The 17,859-nt window shown below is 53.6% G+C and overlaps 8 protein-coding genes across 8 annotated transcripts; 6 read left to right on the top strand and 2 right to left on the bottom strand.

Annotated features, from left to right (window-relative positions):
* Positions 1-352: 352 nt before the first annotated feature.
* On the bottom strand, positions 353-1,202 carry BU26DRAFT_521709 (uncharacterized protein). Its single transcript, XM_033829603.1, has one exon. It carries the CDS (start codon positions 1,093-1,095, stop codon positions 466-468), a length of 630 nt encoding a protein of 209 aa, XP_033681263.1. The 5' UTR covers positions 1,096-1,202; the 3' UTR covers positions 353-465.
* Positions 1,203-2,433: 1,231 nt separating this feature from the next.
* On the top strand, positions 2,434-3,485 carry BU26DRAFT_65228 (uncharacterized protein). Its single transcript, XM_033836154.1, has 2 exons — positions 2,434-3,022; positions 3,068-3,485. Exons 1-2 carry the CDS (start codon positions 2,574-2,576, stop codon positions 3,381-3,383), a joined length of 765 nt encoding a protein of 254 aa, XP_033681262.1. The 5' UTR covers positions 2,434-2,573; the 3' UTR covers positions 3,384-3,485.
* On the top strand, positions 3,286-4,085 carry BU26DRAFT_65235 (uncharacterized protein). The gene is made up of 2 exons (XM_033836155.1): positions 3,286-3,800; positions 3,863-4,085. The coding sequence occupies exons 1-2, from the start codon at positions 3,506-3,508 to the stop codon at positions 3,871-3,873; spliced, it is 306 nt and encodes a 101-aa protein (XP_033681261.1). The 5' UTR covers positions 3,286-3,505; the 3' UTR covers positions 3,874-4,085.
* A 250-nt stretch (positions 4,086-4,335) lies between these two features.
* On the bottom strand, positions 4,336-8,008 carry BU26DRAFT_65222 (Vps54-domain-containing protein). Its single transcript, XM_033836153.1, has 3 exons — positions 7,588-8,008; positions 4,631-7,526; positions 4,336-4,573 (listed from the first exon to the last, which is right to left on the bottom strand). Exons 1-3 carry the CDS (start codon positions 7,823-7,825, stop codon positions 4,381-4,383), a joined length of 3,327 nt encoding a protein of 1,108 aa, XP_033681260.1. The 5' UTR covers positions 7,826-8,008; the 3' UTR covers positions 4,336-4,380.
* Positions 8,009-8,521: 513 nt separating this feature from the next.
* BU26DRAFT_489246 (DNA replication licensing factor mcm5) lies at positions 8,522-11,058 on the top strand. The gene is made up of 3 exons (XM_033826014.1): positions 8,522-8,713; positions 8,763-8,889; positions 8,939-11,058. The coding sequence occupies exons 1-3, from the start codon at positions 8,565-8,567 to the stop codon at positions 10,853-10,855; spliced, it is 2,193 nt and encodes a 730-aa protein (XP_033681259.1). The 5' UTR covers positions 8,522-8,564; the 3' UTR covers positions 10,856-11,058.
* A 27-nt stretch (positions 11,059-11,085) lies between these two features.
* Positions 11,086-12,830, top strand: BU26DRAFT_607489 (uncharacterized protein; the record flags this gene model as incomplete). The annotated part of the gene is made up of 1 exon (XM_033835758.1): positions 11,086-12,830. The coding sequence occupies exon 1, from the start codon at positions 11,310-11,312 to the stop codon at positions 12,828-12,830; it is 1,521 nt and encodes a 506-aa protein (XP_033681258.1). The 5' UTR covers positions 11,086-11,309.
* A 579-nt stretch (positions 12,831-13,409) lies between these two features.
* Positions 13,410-14,694, top strand: BU26DRAFT_607488 (Ribokinase-like protein). Its single transcript, XM_033835757.1, has 3 exons — positions 13,410-13,907; positions 13,978-14,208; positions 14,261-14,694. The coding sequence occupies exons 1-3, from the start codon at positions 13,434-13,436 to the stop codon at positions 14,534-14,536; spliced, it is 981 nt and encodes a 326-aa protein (XP_033681257.1). The 5' UTR covers positions 13,410-13,433; the 3' UTR covers positions 14,537-14,694.
* Positions 14,695-15,327: 633 nt separating this feature from the next.
* BU26DRAFT_607487 (kinase-like protein) lies at positions 15,328-17,792 on the top strand. Its single transcript, XM_033835756.1, has 3 exons — positions 15,328-17,279; positions 17,329-17,391; positions 17,445-17,792. The coding sequence occupies exons 1-3, from the start codon at positions 15,475-15,477 to the stop codon at positions 17,671-17,673; spliced, it is 2,097 nt and encodes a 698-aa protein (XP_033681256.1). The 5' UTR covers positions 15,328-15,474; the 3' UTR covers positions 17,674-17,792.
* Positions 17,793-17,859: the final 67 nt, after the last annotated feature.

Genomic DNA, 17,859 nt, shown 5'->3' with positions numbered 1-17,859 from the left:
TGAATGTGGGCGTGGACAGCGGGGAAGATTGCACGGGTTGAAGCACGCTAGCCGCTTTAGGAAAGGTGGAAAGTTATGTCCGCGGTGCCGGTCTATTGTTCGCCCGCTCACCCCACAACTAGATCTCTCCGGCAGCTTGCCACCATTATTGCTTGTGGCTTTGGGTCAACGTCAGTTTTATCTTAATGGAGTCTTGTCGGACTTTACTCAATGGCGCAGTAAAGCCACAAACCTTGGAATGCTCTTTTGACACTTCCACGACTTCCAAGCATCCTGCCCGCCTTACCCCTACCTCACATCTGCCGCATGTCCGAAAGATATATTTCACCTTCATTAAACTAACATATACACCCTCCCTTGGTAGTTCTTCCATTATCATTAACATACATTCCTGAATAGGTAGGAGATTCTCAATCAGTCCAAGCCGTCCGCCCCCTCAACTGCAACGTCAACATCTTCCACCCTCTAACTTCCAATCCGATCTGAAATTCCATCCTGCACCCTCAGACACTGGTATATCTTCTTTAACTCAAAGAACACAACCTCTGCCCGGACTACTTGTTCCCTCGCCAATCGGGCCCGAGCTTCCACCTCCTCCCTTTCCTGCTCAGGCATTCCCCACTCCCAAAGATCTCGTCCTACGAGCTTCCTCATTAACCACCAATTCCCAGATTGGTAGAATTTCTCCATCTCGCTCTCCGCATCTCTTATGCGTTGGCGCGCCTCTTCGTGAGTAGTGTGGCTTCCATCAGCGTCCGCCGCCTGGAAGAGCGCAACGAAGGCATCGCCAATGTCGCTGATCCTCTTGCAGAGAGGTTCCCCATAGATCTTATTCAGAGAATCCTCGATGAAGCTTTCCGGACTTCCACTCTTGCATAGTTCCTCGAACTCTCGAAACGTGTCGTCCTCGCATTGTTTGGTCCTGGTGGCCGGATGTATCGTGCACCAGTTGGCTCTGACTTTGTCGGTTGCTTTCTGGACGCCAATATCCGCGCCATTCTTCAGAAATCCGAACAGTAGGCCAGCTAGTTCATAGCGAGGGACCGCACAAGCCTTGTCTTCGAGACTTTGGTAGATCGACTCGATATCAGACATTGGTACAAGGTACAGGTGTCTTGTGTGTTTTGGAGGAGAAAGCGTGGTCTTCGATGGTAAGATGCGTAGGATAACAAAGACCTGACTCTCAAGTTCGTGAATGCGACAAAAAGCCCCGGGGTCGTTTTGTAGTGAAGAAATAAATCGTGGATATCTTTGCTTCCGCAGTGTGGTAAGGAGTTGGGGCGCCGGGTCACGATGCGAAGGTCATGTACTCACGCAAGAGTCACGCTGCATGACTCAAAAAGCTTTGACTAATTCAGCATGACTGGGAGTATCGCATGAAGGCTCACATATTGGAAAAAGACTCAAATTGCCTCAAGAATGAATACACTAACATTGACATTGAAATGTAGTCAGTGATCCGCATATTGAGAGGAGCGCGGCATACGGCCGTAAGCACACCCAACGGTAGTACGACGCCGCAGCACGGATACATCTCCAACCCGAGGCTATGCTATCCGTCGACTTGCACCACTCCTCATCGCGAAGATGATCCTTCAGATTTCCGGTTCTCTGCAGTGTCCGTCGGTTCATCTGTATCGGACTTGGCCACCGCCCCGCTTTCCCCGATCGCATCCATTCGATCGTCTTCACACCGCGCCACTACGTCTTCCAAAATGCTCCCCAACTCCACAAACGCCGATCCGTACATCCCCACAACCGTGATAGCTTCCTTCATGTCTTCCGGCGTATGCTCGCACTCCGGGCGCAACGGCCATTTCTTCACTATCGCATATGCAACTTCGTTCAACATCCACGCGTCTCCACCGTTTTGAAAGTTGTAATTACATTTCCACAAGCTGTTCAAGAGGGGCCTGACCTTTAGCCAGAAGTCGGATTCCATGCGCGGGCGGCGAGCGGCCGTAGTAGCAAATTCCAACACATTGACTAGCAATTCCTCCATATCCTTCGAGTGGCCTCGGAGAGTCTCTACAATCTGCCCCAGTGCGCAGTCGTAGTCTTGGCAGGCTTCCAGGTGCTTTTGAAAGAGAGATTTGCTAGGCTCGCAGAGTGGAGAGAGGTTGCGGTCGTCGATAAACCGTTTTTGTACACAGGCAACCCCTTCCTCGATCTTCTCTGTTACGCCATCCAAGTCATCGCAAAGATCTTCGTATTGCTCCTTGGAGCTAGCAGCTTTTTTCAGGGATTCAATGCGCTCGAAAATCTTCGTCGGTTCGGGTTGATGAGAAGCCATGCTCGGAAGATAGGACAGGGAGAAAGGTTTGGAATTCGGTCGCTCGTTGTTGTAAATGTCTTTTGGGAGAACGTACGTGCGAATGCTCTGGGGAAAGTTATTGTAGATGTCTTTTTGGAGAACGTACGTGTGAATGCTCTGGGGATCGGTGCAGCGACAACAACAAAAAGTCGGAAGGCTTCATAATACCGGGAGGCTGACTCACCACCAAGGACATGACTGAACCAACACACCCCCGGAACAGCCATGACTCCCCAACCCACAGACCAAATGGAGTCGCATGTCCTATATCTTAACTTATTCCCACATCCGCGGTATAGACTACCGGCGTCGGCCTCGGATGTCGAATAACAAGACTCCGCCTCTTTCATCGATCGCTCCGACCCGAGTCTACCACGGCCCGGCACCCTGCGCCCGGCCGGTCGATCGCAGTGTAACCACCAAGCACGTCCACCTCCAACGTCAACCGGCCGGGCAGACACCGCGGCTGCCACAAGCGCTGCAGTCGCCTCCTCCACTCCGCGGTCCAAGTCCTCCAGCTGCCGGTCCGAAAACCCCCCTCCAAGCCGGTCCAGCGCATCAAATCCGAACCATCTCCCTCCGTCGCTGCATTTGCAGCCGAACCCAGGAAGCAGATGTCACACAACAAGGGCGTGCACTCTCCCTGTACGACCGCTCAAACTCTATTTCGGCAACACAAGATCGTTCGTCGCGGGGAAATTGCGTGGGGTATGTAGCACAGCAGGTCCATGCGCTGATATCTGACCGGTGAAGTGTATGCGCGGGTGATGGACGCCTAGTCTGCCCTCGTTCAATGATGTTGCAGTTGGGGTGTCGAACGAGGTATGTGAGGTTTGAATGGGTAGCACGGCGCTGTGGGGGAGGACGGCTAGGCTATGTCAATGTTGCAACTAGGCCGGGCGTTGAAAGTTTGAAGAGGTGGCACTGCGCCATAGGAGAGAGCTTGGTCGATGTCAATGTTGCAACCGGGGCGTTGAAGATCGAAGACTGGATGCCCAGGGCGTGGAGATCGTGGAGTCCGCCTCTTGAACGTTGTATAAAGCCGGGCTTTCAGTCCTCCTCCCACTAGTCGTCTGCAAACAGTCCTGACGAACCAACTACCTACCTCTACGGCCAGCACATCCACGCGTCACGACGCTCCCAGAGACAAACCGACTACTTCAACGCAACAAACAGAGCCAACCTATCGACATGACCTTCCTCGCGCGCTACATAATCTCCACATCTCCCTACATCAACAAAGGCCGCAAGACCAGCAACGAAACCATGAACTCACACATCGACCTCCACGCCACAACCCAAGACATCAAAACCCCGCCTGGCTCCGAGGTTGGCAGGGGCACAAAAGACAGCGCCAACGAGAAGCCACAGCAGCATGAATCTACCAAGGACGGCGGTGACAAGCCAAAAGAAGAAACCTTGAAGAAGGAACATCAAAGCAAGGATGAGGATGCGGACCACGGAAAGAAGACGGGAAGCCGAGAGGGTGAGTGGAAACAGACCATGTATCCACCGTTCATCGACAGACCTTGCTAAGACAACGGACAGGAAAAGCTTGAGGAACGGGGGGCGATAACGAATAAGCGCTGGACTGCATCTCCATTCGGTAGAGTTTCTGTATCATAGCGCGGACTAGCCTTGAAATTTCATACGGGCACCGGAGCCTCCTCCGATATCCCGCAATGTCCGTCCTCCCTGTCTATGCACCATAACGCCTTGCTTGCTACTTTCTTACACAAGTATACATATAAATGTTGAAGCGGCGTCTGGGCGCCGTTAGCGGATTCTTCATCTTCTCGGCAAATCATGTTTGCAGATCAGGTGTCTCTGTTCCTGGAAACCGCGCTCTGGCGGGCATTACGCTGGGCCGATCGCACGAGCATACTCCTCATCACAAGTGGTAGCCTTGTAGGAAACCTTGTAGTCACTTCCACTCTTCGAAGTCACAGGTCCGCGGAGAAGCCAATGGCGAGGTGATCAAACATGCTAGGAGTCCAGTCGAGGAAGGAACGTATAGACGTTGAGCCGGCAAGGCGGATCGGGAGGAGGTGTACCTGCGAGACCGTTCATGAGGCATCTTCGGTAGATGTTTTTTTCGCGGTCTCTTCCACTGGCTTCTTCTCTTCGCTCTTCTTCAGCTCAGGCTCGCTTTGTGCCACTGCCTTGGCCTCAACAAGCTGGATAAGGTACGATCCCGTATTACCAGCGCCGTCGATCTGTCCGAGCTTCGCATCAAACAGCTTTGCATCACGGAGAAGTCTACTGCAATTAGCAATTGCTTTAAGCGATTTGATCTAACCGACAGTGTACACATACCTTTGCTTGCCAGGCGCCGTCTTTGCGGTGGCGTCCTTCAAGACTTTCCCAATTTGTTCGCGATAGCTCTCAAAGACCGGCGCCATGATCATTCGGACCTGGATCTCGTGTAGGTACTTGTTGATGACCTTGTGGAGAGTCACCGTCTCCTTGGTAAGCGTCTCCATATTCGGACTGACGTCCTTCTTGGTTTCTTGCTCGTTGTCCCAATCGATCTTCTTGAGGTTGCGAGCATGCACAGTAGCGCGGTTGCTCATGATATCAATGAGCTTATCGTGGATTGCTCTCTGCTGGTCTTGAAGTAGACGCTTGACGTTGTCAAACTCTCCGAGCACTGGCTTGTTGCCCGAGGCATGCCTTCGTGCGCATTCGCGGATATAGGGTAGAATAGCGATGACGAAGGAAAGAGTTTGCGAGGCGATTGCGAGATGCTTGGTGTTGATGTTCTTGAGGCCGGCACTGTGCATAGCCCCGGCACCGAGGATGAGTTGGCAGAGACGGGAATTGAAGAGCTTAATGTAATCGCAGAGGGCGGTCGATACTTCGGACGTCATGCTGGGTATGGCGCTCAGGAGTATCTCGAACCGTTCGATGCCGCGAAGGACCACCGTCGATGAGTTGGATATTATGTATTTCTCTTCGTCCACAATCGCCGGTGCAGGATTCTTACCCTTCTCTTTCTCGTTAGGAACCCCGTTCGTTTCCTGTGTGATACCATTCACGGTCGTTGGTCCATTGGCTTCACCCAAAACAGCGCCTGTTTGCGCCCACTCCATTGGGTCAGCCGTCATGGCTTTGAGGATTCTCGCTAGCACCTCTGCGTCATGATCATCAAAGTCCTTCGGTTCCCAGCGATCTGAATCCATGACCCTTGTGAGGTCCTGCTTCTCGATGTCCCCAAATCTTGACACAAACTCAATAATGTGATTGTTCACTACTCCCTTTAAAGCTGCGCCAGAGCGCCCAGACACAGCCTCGCATTCGTCGGCGAAAAGTCTGCAAAGGTTGAAGTATCTGAGAAAATGATCAAGAGGCATCTGTGTCGTAGCTTCGGAACGCACTTTAAGCAATTTGGTGACCTGGGTTTGCGCAGCATCAACGGCCTGGCCAAGAAGACTAGACATATCCAGAGCCTGCATCAACTCTTGTTGCAGCGCAGCAGAATCCATTGGGTTGACTTCTTTGCCCAAAGAGCCATCAATGCTCCCCATATAAGGACTCCTCGGAGGAGAACGGAATCCGCCGCTGGATGCAGGTGGAGTCATGACGCCACTGGTGACATCAAGGAGCACCTTGACTTGGACGCTGAGTCTTCGTATCGCTTCACCGATGTCTGTAAAAATATTCACAAAGAACTCTTCGGCATCGGCGGGGTCCATTGCACGAAGATTTCGAGCGAGTATCGAGTTCTTGTCTTGTTGGTTGTGTCCACGGCCACTCCTCGTCGAGACGGATGTCATGGATTCCGCATCATCGTCCGTAGAGCTTGGGAGATATTTCCGGATGAGCACCTTCATCTCTCGTACTATTGCGTCTCGGAATGTAGCACTTGCTTGATTGGTAAAATTGGAGCCGCTTAGTCCCACGAGGCTGGCGCGCAGCTCCGAGCGTAAGGCGTTGCTCGTGCTCAAATACGCCGGAAGCACCGACTTCATCCTTTGGTGCTCCCCGCGAGCTCTTTGAGTCGTCGTAATCCATCTTTGCAAGGTGTCCTTACTCGATGCGTTCTTCACATGCTCCCTCAGGTCTGTGAGAAGTGTCTCCAGAAACCGTGCCTCGAAGCCTTTGCCAATACGGTACCTCAGTTGCTGTATGCCTTCTGATACACCGTCCAAAGCCCAGAGATTGCGGAGGTCGATCACTGTTGGAGGCAAGCGAGAGTCTATCCAGGATGTCGGGGAGGGATCAGTAGTGTCAAGAGCGCCGGATATCAGTCGTTCGATCATTTTCAGTCGAGCCATAGCAGTTTCAAGTTCGCCCTTGTCCACCGTGTCGTCGCAACTAGAGAGGCCTGCAATGACGGCCTGGAGTTGATCGGTAGCATCAGTCAATCTCCTAAGATTCTCTCGGCGGCGTTTCATTTCAACAATCTTCAAGCCCCCTATCGCCATTTGTTCGTCCAGCCGGCCCAGGTCTTCCCTAACGGTCTTTATCTTCGCGACGGAGTCTGACGCTTCCGACTGCAACTCGCGCAACGATCCCAGTGCTGCAAAGAAAGATGACGACGCAGTAGATATTGCCGAAATTAGATGTACCTCCACGGTGTCCATGTACCACGAGAGCTTCTCCTGCAGTATCGCATTCGTCGCTAGGGCCTTCCTTGACGGCTGGGGAGTCTCAAGCGTCCCATTGGCAGAATTTATATCATCAGCGCTCTGTGTACGTATCGGCCGCACGACCTCCGATCGCTCGCTGACAATGTCGAAAGTCCGTGGGTTTTCGAGGTGGAAGTTCTCGTCAAAGTACACGTTTGGAATTGTGGATAGCGGCGTGATGGTCGGCAGCGCGCGCTTCGATCCGCTCGTTCGGCGCTTGGGTTTCGGGGTGCTTGCGGGAGAGAAAATTGCGGATGATGGTTTAGGGGTCTCTGCTGGTGAGCCCGTTTGCAGGCGACGCTCGAGCGCCTCGGTCAGCTCATCCTTCTTCGCGGAGTCCCTTCGCAGGGCTGATGATGCCTCTTCTGTTTCTGCCTTTGCGCGCTGGAAAGCTTCGTACAAGTTGCCGACCTGTGAAAGGTAGGGATTGAAGGCCGACGGCTCGATGTGTGGGATGTTGGTGAGGGTCACAGGCGGGATGTCTTTGGTAGATGGTGGCTTGTGCCCGGACATGGCAGTAGCAGCGGTGTGTGGCAGCATACCCGTCCGCACGATGGGCGGTTGCAGGAGGGTTGAGATCGCTGGCGCACAATTAGCCTCGTGGTCCTCCGAAGCCAGCTTGACATGCAAGCAACAGCATACCATTGTGATTCTGCTCTCTCACCGGGCCCATGCTTCCCTTGAATGCAGTGTCCAGTACTCCTCCCACAGAATGTATCGAGCTAGCCGTGGAGCCGCGACGTGGCTGATAGCGGCCGCCGGTCGAATTCGGTCGGTTCGTCCAGTCATGCTGCGCGGGGAAGGGGAACTGGCCCTGCGGCGGGTTTGGCGACAGGAACTCGAAGCTCTCGACGGACCTCCGGGGAGAGGGGGACGACATGTTCGAGGCGCAAGTCGGGAGTGCGTGGGTGGTCGAGGCATAGGGAGAGGACAAAGCCGTTCAGGAGGACCGCTATATCATGGCGAGCGAGGAGTACTGGTCCAGATGATAAAGTCGGGCAAGCAAAACTTGGGAATAGGGCCAAAGTTGGCGCTTGCGGCTGCTCAGAAGTCAATCGTGTTCATTGCCAAACGTGCAGCCCTGGAGCTCCGTCCTCCGTGAGTGATGATCCGCCAAGCCTTCAGCCGGGGGCATCGGCCCGAGAACGTGTGGCAGGGTCTCGGCGTCGGCTTACCGAGACATTTGCAGCAGTGTTACCGCTTGCATGCGATTCTATGTGACATGCTAGATATGAAAGTGCTGCTTAATCGCAATCCGAATGTCTTGTCTACTGGTATGAAACGATCCTAGTAGCATCGAACCTTGATCCAGGAGTAGCGAGAAGGCCGAGAAGCCACTGGCGAGCTTCAGGCATCGTAATCTAGAGGTGAAGACGGCTGTTTCAAAGCCCCTGCTGTAGAAACCGATATTTGTAGGACGCGAGGACGTGTCGAATCGAGAGTCCGCTGCCCAGGTGTCATATCTTATCGATTACGGCGCTAGTCCCAAAACAGAAGTGTAATTGACGCGCTCGGGCCACCGCGTTTTCAGGAGCGGCGCGTCGCGCGTTTTATCCCACTCCGACCCCCAGAACCGCCTGCTGCCCCCTCAACTCTCCGCAACGCGCATCACAAACACAATGGCCGACAGACAGACAACCTACTCCATTAGCCTCTTCGGCAGCCAGGCAGACGACGAGCGCCAGGATGCGACGGCCCCTGCGCGCATCCAGCAAGCGCTGGTGGACTTCGTCATGGACTTCCACCTCGACAATGTCTTCATCTACAGGTAAGCGCCGCCGTAAGGACACCGCGAACGCTCTCTAATGGAGGTATAGAGATCAGATTCGCGAGAACGTGCTTGTGAAGCAGTACTACTGCGACATTGACATCGCGCACCTCATCTCCTACGACGAGGAGCTGGCGCACAAGCTCACACAAGATCCCGCCGAACTCATTCCTCTGGTGGGAAAACCGCGCTCTCTCCGAAGCTGATTGAGCTAACTGGGCGTAGTTCGAAGCGGCTCTGAAAACATGCACACAGCGCATCGTCTACCCCTCCCAGAGAAACATCAAGCTCCCCGAGCACCAGAAGCTCCCCGAGCACCAGCTGCTCCTCCACTCCTCCGCCTCCGAGCTCTCCATACGCGACCTAACCGCCGCACATGTCTCGCGCCTCGTTCGCATACCCGGCATCGTCATTGGCGCCTCCACTCTCTCCTCAAAATCCACTGCGCTCGCCATCCGCTGCCGAAATTGCCAGCATGAAGAGGTCCTACCAGTCTCGGGCGGCTTTTCCGGCGTCTCACTCCCAAGAACCTGTGGAAGAACGCGTGCAGAAGGCGATAACGCGGACAAATGTCCGCTTGATCCGTACTATGTCATGCACGAGCACTGCCAGTTCATTGACCAGCAAGTGCTCAAGCTGCAAGAGGCCCCGGATCAGGTGCCAGTCGGTGAACTCCCGCGCCACATGATGATCTCGGCAGACCGATATCTGGCCAACCGCGTAGTGCCGGGTACTCGGTGCAGTGTCATGGGTGTCTACTCCATCTACCAACAGAAGGGCTCGAAGCGGTCACAGAATGCCGCGGTCGCGATCCGGAACCCGTACATTCGCGCTGTCGGTATTCATGCAGATGTGGACCATACAGCCAAGGGCAACGCGGTGTTCACCGAAGAGGAAGAGCAGGAGTTTCTTGAGATGAGCCGGAGACCGGATATTTACGAGGTCTTCGCCAACTGCATCGCTCCATCAATTTACGGAAACAAGGATATCAAGAAAGCGATCGCATGTCTGCTGATGGGCGGCTCCAAGAAGATTCTGCCCGATGGCATGAAACTGCGTGGCGACATCAACGTGCTTCTCCTAGGTGACCCCGGTACTGCAAAGTCACAGCTCCTAAAGTTCGTCGAAAAGGTCTCCCCAATTTCCGTGTACACCTCTGGCAAAGGTTCGTCAGCTGCCGGTCTCACAGCCTCCGTCCAGCGCGACCACAACACGCGAGAATTCTACCTCGAGGGTGGAGCCATGGTGCTAGCAGATGGTGGTGTTGTCTGTATCGATGAGTTCGACAAGATGCGCGACGAGGATCGTGTCGCTATCCACGAGGCAATGGAACAGCAAACTATTTCCATTGCGAAAGCCGGTATCACCACCATTCTCAACTCTCGAACTTCGGTCCTCGCGGCCGCCAACCCCATCTTTGGAAGGTACGACGATATGAAGACGCCGGGCGAGAACATCGACTTCCAGACCACGATCTTGTCCCGTTTCGACATGATATTCATCGTGCGAGACGAGCACGAGCGCGGCCGCGATGAGCGGATAGCCAAGCACGTCATGGGTATCGCGATGGGCGGACGCGGAGTCGAAGAGACTGTGCAAGCCGAGATCCCGATCGAGAAAATGAAGCGCTACATCACTTACTGCCGGTCGAGGTGTGCACCACGTCTCTCTCCCGAGGCTGCTGAAAAACTAAGCTCGCACTTTGTGAGCATTCGAAGGCAGGTCCACGCCTCGGAGATGAACGCGAACCAGCGCTCTTCCATCCCCATTACGGTCCGACAGCTCGAAGCCATCATCCGTATCACCGAGTCTCTGGCGAAACTCTCGCTCTCCCCGGTCGCCGATGAGTCGCATGTCGACGAGGCGATCCGCCTGTTCCTGGCTTCCACAATGGATGCTGTGAACCACGGCGAAGGCCAAGGCTCGAAGGAGCTCATGGACGAAGTCAACAAAGTCGAGGAGGAACTGCGGCGCCGCATGCCCATCGGCTGGCAGGTCAACCTATCGACGCTCAAGCGCGAAATGGTGGATGGAAAGGGATATTCGGAGCAGGCACTGGGACGAGCGCTGCATATCATGGCAGCGAGAGAGACGATACGTTGGCGGCATGGTGGAAGTGTCGTGTTCAGGAGTAGCGCATAGAGTGATCCTTCTCGACTGTGTCTACTACAGGGAGCATCGAGGGGTTGGCGTTGGAGGCTTGTTTTGGATATGACTGCTGGATGAGAGAGCATAACGGGTTGATGAGCTGGCATTACATTGGTCTGGTATGGCACGCTGGCGTCACTGTGGAATTACATGTAACGCTTTTGCTTAAGACGTCAATACACTGTTTTCTAATGCGCGCATCTCGCAGTCCAACATTGTTAACACTTCTCTTCAGCCTACTCCTCGCCCAATGTGAGGCATAACCCGCGATCCCATCGCCGACCACACAATGCCCGCATACCTCCACAACATTGTCTTCCCGTCTTGTGCACTCCCTCTCTATTTTCCTATATAACCCGCCCCCTCACATGACCCGGCGGCTCTCCTACTGACTGCTCCCCCATCCCAACTAATATACATTCACAATCCTAACCGCTACTCGTTCATCATGGGCAACGTGTTAGCCAGGCTTACTAACAACCAGCAAATGGCCGGTCCATTTGACCACCTGCAAGATATACAGCAGGAGGTCGTCGGTGAAGTTGATCCCTCCTCGGATGCGTTCGAAGTAGCGGAGGATGATGAGCATGAAGAACACACCCTAGTGTTAGAGTGCTCGGCCTCCGCAGCAACCAACACCCACCTGCGCTCCCTTCTCCCGCCCAACCCCTCCACTCCCTGGTTAACGCACCAAGTCAACTACCCCTTCTGGCCGTCCGGCCCCTCGCTGACAACCAGCCCAGCAGCACCGAAGGAGGTACTCACTGCGCGCGCGGCAGTCTGCAAGCTGCAGAACCCGTCTGGGCTGCGTGAGATGACGCGGCGCGTGCTGTGCGATAGCTTCGCGTGCGAGGAAATGCAGGACTATGATGCGAATCGCGCGCTTGTGCTGGGGTCTGCGAGCCGGCGTATGCTGCGCGCTAGGAGCTGGCTTGATGGGCGGGCGAGGCGGAGGGCGGTTAGGGAGAGGATGGAGCGGGAGGAGGTGGTGCGGGCTGCGGTGGAGGCGCAGCGGCGGGCGGAGCGGTTGCTTCGGGAGATGTCTGCGATGGGCGAGGGTCGGGCGGATGAGGATGAGGGGAGCCCGATGTCGTTCCGTTGCGTTGGTCTTGCTGGAGAGCGCGTCGATCGAGCTGGAGATGAAGAGCCTGAGGGTGTGGCGGGCTCTTTTGTCTCTGCTGTCTTTTCTTCCGTGTCTCTCCCTGGACATTTGCTGCAGACAGCTCTCCCGAAAGCGTGCAGCGCTCCGCCCTTTCGGATACTGCGGGCTTCTCCATACGCATATGGCTCCGTTCCTCTAGACCACTACTTCCGTCTTCCTGGCAAGGAGGTGCGTCGTCCACTCCAACAAGGCCGGGTTGGCGTAGATGAGTACTTCGAAGTCTCGACTTCTGCGTCGGTTTCCGAGACGCAGTCTTGGGAGGGAACCGGTTCCAGTTATAGCTCCTATCTCAGCGGCTGTTCCTCTGATACCGGAGGTGAACAGATCGACCAGTACTTCGCCAAAGTGCCAATCCCGAAGCCTAACCTTCAGAGCGCTCTTATGCCTGCAATTATGTTCCTACAGTACGACCATGGCCATAGGGTAGGCCTTGCCGCAGAGCAGCAAGCCGCTTCCCCAATCGCAGGTGAGGACGCCGGTCCCACAGACTTCCCCGGCCCAACGCCTGAACCTCGACGCACGCGTCTAGTTCGCGCCGACACACCTTATCCAGGCGCTAGGCGACTGCTTCGTCATGCAGACGCAGTCGCAGATATTCGGCAGGTGGTCCGCCAGCATCCCATGGGCCGGATACCTGCGTCTCCTATCCAGAGTCGAGGTGTCAACTTCGACCGGCAGCAACAATCACGGATCGTGAATTCTGATGAACGCGCTATTTGTATAGACCCACGCGTCATCCCGATTTCTTGCTATCGTTCGCGCGCAGGGGTTATCGCAGAGGTCCCCAATTTGGAGGCCTCCGCTTAGTTGGTCTTCTGATGGGTTGAGGAGCGGTACAAGCAAAAATACCAAAGACAGATATCTTAGCTCGCCAAGCTCAAACCAGAGCTGCTTGAACCTTGGATGCTGCTCTAAGCAGTACTTTGAGGACGCTCCTAAATGAACCTACATAATATAATCAGTAATGGATTGATATATAAGAGATTATATCGCACTTGCTCGGTTATATCTAACTTTGGAATGAAGTCTGCGTGATCTAGGCAGGACTTTTTTCGATACAGTCCATGGCTACCAATGAACACCGACAGTAATACCGTACCAGAATGAAGAAGGCAGACGTAGGGGTGCTCCTGTGGGTTCGGGTGAAGCAACTCTTCCGACACTCTCATTGAAGCCTTTCCTTGCCTGGATTTACAAGTGCTGCGTATTTTGATTCTGTGCCGTAAAGACAATGATGTTTGAGATGAAGTGCGAGTCACTACAGCAGCGCCGACGCATAAGCCGTCCACGGGTCGCTTACGCTAGACCTGGAGCCAACCCAAAAACAGCCTAGCGTTACCGACGCGAACGGCCTCACAACATTTCATCAATCACCTCAGCCCCTGCAAATCGCCATCTCACCCGCCAAAAATGCCCTCAAAACCCGCTGTCGTATCAGTCATTGGCTCCCTCAATGTCGACCTCGTCACCCGCACGCCCCGCGTCCCCGTAGGCGGCGAAACACTCACCTCCGAATCCTTCGACATCGGGTTCGGAGGCAAGGGAGCCAATCAAGCCGTAGCCTGTGCGCGTCTATCTAGAACGCAGAAGCAGGCCTCAGATGGCGAAGCGTCTAATGTGGAAGTCCGCATGGTAGGCGCTGTTGGCGATGACGAGTTCGCGGGTGGTTTCCTGAAGAGCTTGCAGAAAGATGGGCTGAAGACGGATGGAGTGAAGGTGCTGAAGGGCAAGAAGACGGGCGTTGCGGTGATTATCGTCGAGACTGGAAGCGGGGAGAATAGGATTATGTTTTGTCCGGGGGCGAATTATGACGTTGAGGTTACGGATTTGGTGGATGATGATGCTTCGGTTGTGCTGTTCCAGCTGGAGTTGCCATTGGGTGTGGTATGTCTACTCATTCTTGTATCTCACAGTTTCGATGGAGTCGTAGCCCGGATGCTGAGTGGAGTCCCAGGTCCTGCACAATATGAAGGTAGCTCGTAGCAAAGGCGTTGAAACCATCATCAACCCAGCACCAGCAACGCCGCTTCCCGAAGACGCGTACCAAGGACTCGGGCACCTCATCGTTAACGAAACAGAAGCCGCTATTCTCTCTGGCATTGAGAACCCCACGAACTGGGATGAAGTGGCTGCCGTCTTCGTTGCGCGAGGCGTCAAGAACATCATCATCACTCTCGGTGGAGAGGTACGTCCGATCGTATCTTGCTCCCCTGCATTATCACTAACCAATTACTCAGGGAGTATACTACCAGACGGACAAACAGCAGGCGCAATCCCAGCCTGGCCGTCTCGTGCCAGCAAGAAAGGTCAAAGTCGTCGACACAACAGCCGCGGGCGACACTTTCGTCGGCGCATACACGGTGGCTGTTGCTCGTTGGGAAATCATGTCGCAGGGTGCGGATTTCGACCTCGATGCAGCGATTAGTTATGCGAATCGAGCCGCATCCATGACGGTACAGAAGGCTGGGGCTCAGTCGTCAATTCCATGGATCGATGAGGTTCCGTCTTCGTAAGGGAGAGTAGGGGAATGGCAATGGGTGGATTAAGATCTAACTGCGGTCATATGTCTAAGATGTTGCAAAACACAAAACAAAAAAAACCCTTTTCCCCTTGTGAGCCCCTCGGTCGCGCCAAATAAGTATGAAATAGTGTTGTATGCGCCAGCCGCGAGGCCGTCAATACGTGAAGAATTCGAATAAATCGTCGTTTAGCTTCATTTGCTACTTGTAATAAGTACACTAACGCTTATACTAATTCTCTTAGAGGCCTATTTTTAGAGTAGATATGTCTTAATACTTGCATCTACTGCAATGGCTTACTTGTCCAAGAACGCTAGGATGGCAATCCACAGGCCAAGGGTGCAGTAGTGCCATACTGCCCTCCAAGCAGATTTCACTACAAACGAAGGTCTCCTCTTTCCACTCCTTGCTCCAAGACTAGCTCCCGAGACATCTAGCCATGCATTATAGCATGCAGATAGCATATAGAGCTAATAAACATCTACCCTGCCCTCCAAGGCAGTCCTTTGCAAAGCCAATTCGGCTTTTGCGCACAGGAAGATTCCGATAACCCTTATTGGCCAAGGGGCCCCTGAGGAACCTGTGCTGTATCATGAGTCAGAAAGGGCAAGAATTCTGGAAGAATATGTATTGTTGAGGGGTCCCATTTTTGTCGAAACCGGGAAGTCGCCTGTTCAGTTGACTTCCTCTAACATCTTGTGGGGTGACCTGCGACTGGATCGCCAAAATGATGAGATAAGCTCCTTGTGCAACACCAACCTTTCTTTTCTCGCTCCCCCGCTTCCCCGCTTTTTCACTTCCACGCTTCATATATACTTCATAGAAAGTCTGCATTTTTGCCCTACTTCCCAAACTTAACGTTTGCTACACCTAGGGTGCTTTTTGAGTCGTCTGCCAAAATTTATTCAGGATCTTCCTGAAGTATACCTCCAATGCGGAACACTCCAACCGAGGGCGACCGGCGCGCTAGTGAAGGCCAGGGAGATCATGCCCTACAAAATGCGAACCAGGACGGCCGACAAAGTGCTCCTCGCAGTCGAAGCAAAGATACAGACCCCAAGCTACCGAAGCAATCAACCTTCTCCGAGGACCAGACTGCGACAGATAGTGTCGAGAAAGGGCGGCTCTCTACGGCGTATCAGGGCAGTCATCAAGATGGTAAGGTTACATCTGCATCAGGAAGAGCGGCAGGAACCCAAGAGAATTCTTTAGCAGAGTATCAGAGGCAGGTTATGTTGTTGGAGCAGCGGAACAAACAGGTGTTGTCGTGGGCAAGGCAAGACTATCAGATGCAACTCATGTTGCTGGAGCAGCAGAACAAAAAGCGAGAGTTGATTCCAAGACAAGAGATGGACCCCCAGTCTGCTGTACAAAACTCGGCTTCGGAATCCAACAGCAATCTTGGCCGTAGAGACCCAATCTCACGTACCGACCACCCCACACCGCTGTCGCATACTCCACCACAGGCCAGTAAACGCAAAAGAACCGAATCAGAACCTGAGTTACACGAACGAAGTCCCACCTCAGGGGCGCCTAGCCCCCAACGCATGTACAGAAGTAGCAATGCACAAGCTCGTCGGAGCGATTCAGGCCCATCTAAAAGCCCGGAATGCGCGCCACCAGCTGCCACGAATGGCCGAATCTACCGGTGTCAAATGAAGGATGGTCAAAGAGAAGTCGAGATGAAATTCATATTTCCTCAGCATACAGAGGAGTCGTTTAAGAAACAGGCTCGGGATCAAAGATCTGTAGTGATACCGACGCACCGGGTTGTCCCGCCGGGTGCCTTCCTGTTCAAACACATATCAGATCTAGGTGGGGGCCACGATGGTGCGGTGGACGAGGTTGAACCCGCGGACGAGCAGCATTATTTTCCTGGCAGAGTGTATGCGCGCAAGGTGCTCACTTTGGGAAGTCGTCAACATGGAGCCATTATGACCAACGAACTCGTACGGCTCGAATCAGCAAGGGCCCTTAGTCATCCACATCTTCCTATAATTGTGATGACATACGAGGAGGAGGTCGGATTCCATGTACTTCGTTATGGAATTCTCATGAACCCTCTTCCAAAATATACCCTTTCGTCCTTCCTCAAGAATGCTACGAACACCGATCGCTTCAGGGAACAGCTGCTGAAGGACGTGAAAAAATGGATTGGCTGCCTAGCAAGCGCGTTGAGTTACGTGCATGCGAAAGATGTCGTTCATGGAGGGATCAACCCTTCAGCTCTCCTGTTAAAAAAAGGCGAGATCTTCTTCACAGAGTTCGCGATCTCAAACCATTTCAAAGGGACCCACATGCTTACGAAGGGCGATCCCGACCCAAACATCGGGGAGGACATCTATAGGGCGCCTGAAGTCGAGATGCAGCAGCCGTTTGGCCCGAAAGCGGACGTCTTCTCTTTGGGATGCGTTTACATCGAGATGATGGCCACTGCGAGTGGTCCGCCCTTGGGGGAGCGTCCGCCGCCCCACAGTCGCCAGCTTTCGCAGAGGCAAGCATTGCTAGCAGACCTTGACGCCCACGGCCGTCTACCATCACCTTTTCTCCGGGAATTCATTAAGTGTTGTCGGAGTATGATACTATATGATCCCGACGCACGCCCATCTGCGTTTCAAGCCACGAGGTCTATATTTGAGCTACATGAAAAACACTCAGGAGGTGGTCTGCGAGTAGAGCGTGAATGTGAATGTCTCGACCCTTGGCGAGGCAACGGGGAAGATTGTAAACTCCTAATGTAAGTGCTCCCCGGTTTCGCGGGTCTATCATCTCTAATTATTGCTTAGAGCTCTTCCGATGAATGAAACGGACAGGGCCTCGATAACTCCAGGGAGGTACCAGATTCCAATGTAGGTGCATGTTGCCTAGCCCCACTCAAACAGATGACTAAGCTTTTTGATAGCACGAGTGTCGCCGAGGGCAATACTTGCCAACATTGCTCACAATCTTGTGAGAGCTTCTACGATCTGTGGCTCCACATCATGTTGAAGCACCCTGAAACAACACATCGAGACGACAATTTAACTTGCCGATATGGCGAGTGCACACAGAGACCTCCATTTCAGAGCATGGAGCAGTTTGATGACCATTTGTTCCGTTTTCACAAGGAGGGGTTTGCTCGGAGTGAATAAACCTGCAACCTTAACTGCTGTGGTCGCAGGCGCGTGCAACCTTTAGGATAGAGAAAAAATGCGGGCCGTTTTTCCCACAGGATAGACAAAATTCAAATCGGAACTGTTAGGCTTCCTACCAAACGAAGCATATCAGACGAGACTACTCTCATGAAGAGCCAATTACGTATCCAAGCATCCATAAAC

This window comes from Trematosphaeria pertusa (assembly GCF_010094035.1).
Source record: "Trematosphaeria pertusa strain CBS 122368 unplaced genomic scaffold BU26scaffold_11, whole genome shotgun sequence".
NCBI lineage: Eukaryota > Fungi > Ascomycota > Dothideomycetes > Pleosporales > Trematosphaeriaceae > Trematosphaeria > Trematosphaeria pertusa.
Note: the sequence above shows the minus strand (reverse complement) of the source record. Positions and strands in the feature narration are given on the sequence as shown.

Coding starts and splice junctions, on each gene's coding strand:
- BU26DRAFT_607487 (XM_033835756.1), top strand. CDS start 15,475: ATGCGGAACACTCCAACCGAGGGCGACCGGCGCGCTAGTGAAGGCCAG. Junction 17,280..17,328: donor GAAGATTGTAAACTCCTAAT/GTAAGTGCTCCC, acceptor ATTATTGCTTAG/AGCTCTTCCGATGAATGAAA. Junction 17,392..17,444: donor GGGAGGTACCAGATTCCAAT/GTAGGTGCATGT, acceptor GCTTTTTGATAG/CACGAGTGTCGCCGAGGGCA.
- BU26DRAFT_607488 (XM_033835757.1), top strand. CDS start 13,434: ATGCCCTCAAAACCCGCTGTCGTATCAGTCATTGGCTCCCTCAATGTC. Junction 13,908..13,977: donor TGGAGTTGCCATTGGGTGTG/GTATGTCTACTC, acceptor GTGGAGTCCCAG/GTCCTGCACAATATGAAGGT. Junction 14,209..14,260: donor TCATCACTCTCGGTGGAGAG/GTACGTCCGATC, acceptor CCAATTACTCAG/GGAGTATACTACCAGACGGA.
- BU26DRAFT_65235 (XM_033836155.1), top strand. CDS start 3,506: ATGACCTTCCTCGCGCGCTACATAATCTCCACATCTCCCTACATCAAC.
- BU26DRAFT_65228 (XM_033836154.1), top strand. CDS start 2,574: ATGTCCTATATCTTAACTTATTCCCACATCCGCGGTATAGACTACCGG. Junction 3,023..3,067: donor TCGCGGGGAAATTGCGTGGG/GTATGTAGCACA, acceptor TGACCGGTGAAG/TGTATGCGCGGGTGATGGAC.
- BU26DRAFT_521709 (XM_033829603.1), bottom strand. CDS start 1,095: ATGTCTGATATCGAGTCGATCTACCAAAGTCTCGAAGACAAGGCTTGT.
- BU26DRAFT_489246 (XM_033826014.1), top strand. CDS start 8,565: ATGGCCGACAGACAGACAACCTACTCCATTAGCCTCTTCGGCAGCCAG. Junction 8,714..8,762: donor GACAATGTCTTCATCTACAG/GTAAGCGCCGCC, acceptor ATGGAGGTATAG/AGATCAGATTCGCGAGAACG. Junction 8,890..8,938: donor CCGCCGAACTCATTCCTCTG/GTGGGAAAACCG, acceptor AACTGGGCGTAG/TTCGAAGCGGCTCTGAAAAC.
- BU26DRAFT_65222 (XM_033836153.1), bottom strand. CDS start 7,825: ATGTCGTCCCCCTCTCCCCGGAGGTCCGTCGAGAGCTTCGAGTTCCTG. Junction 7,527..7,587: donor GAGAGAGCAGAATCACAATG/GTATGCTGTTGC, acceptor ATTGTGCGCCAG/CGATCTCAACCCTCCTGCAA. Junction 4,574..4,630: donor ACGGCGCCTGGCAAGCAAAG/GTATGTGTACAC, acceptor TAATTGCAGTAG/ACTTCTCCGTGATGCAAAGC.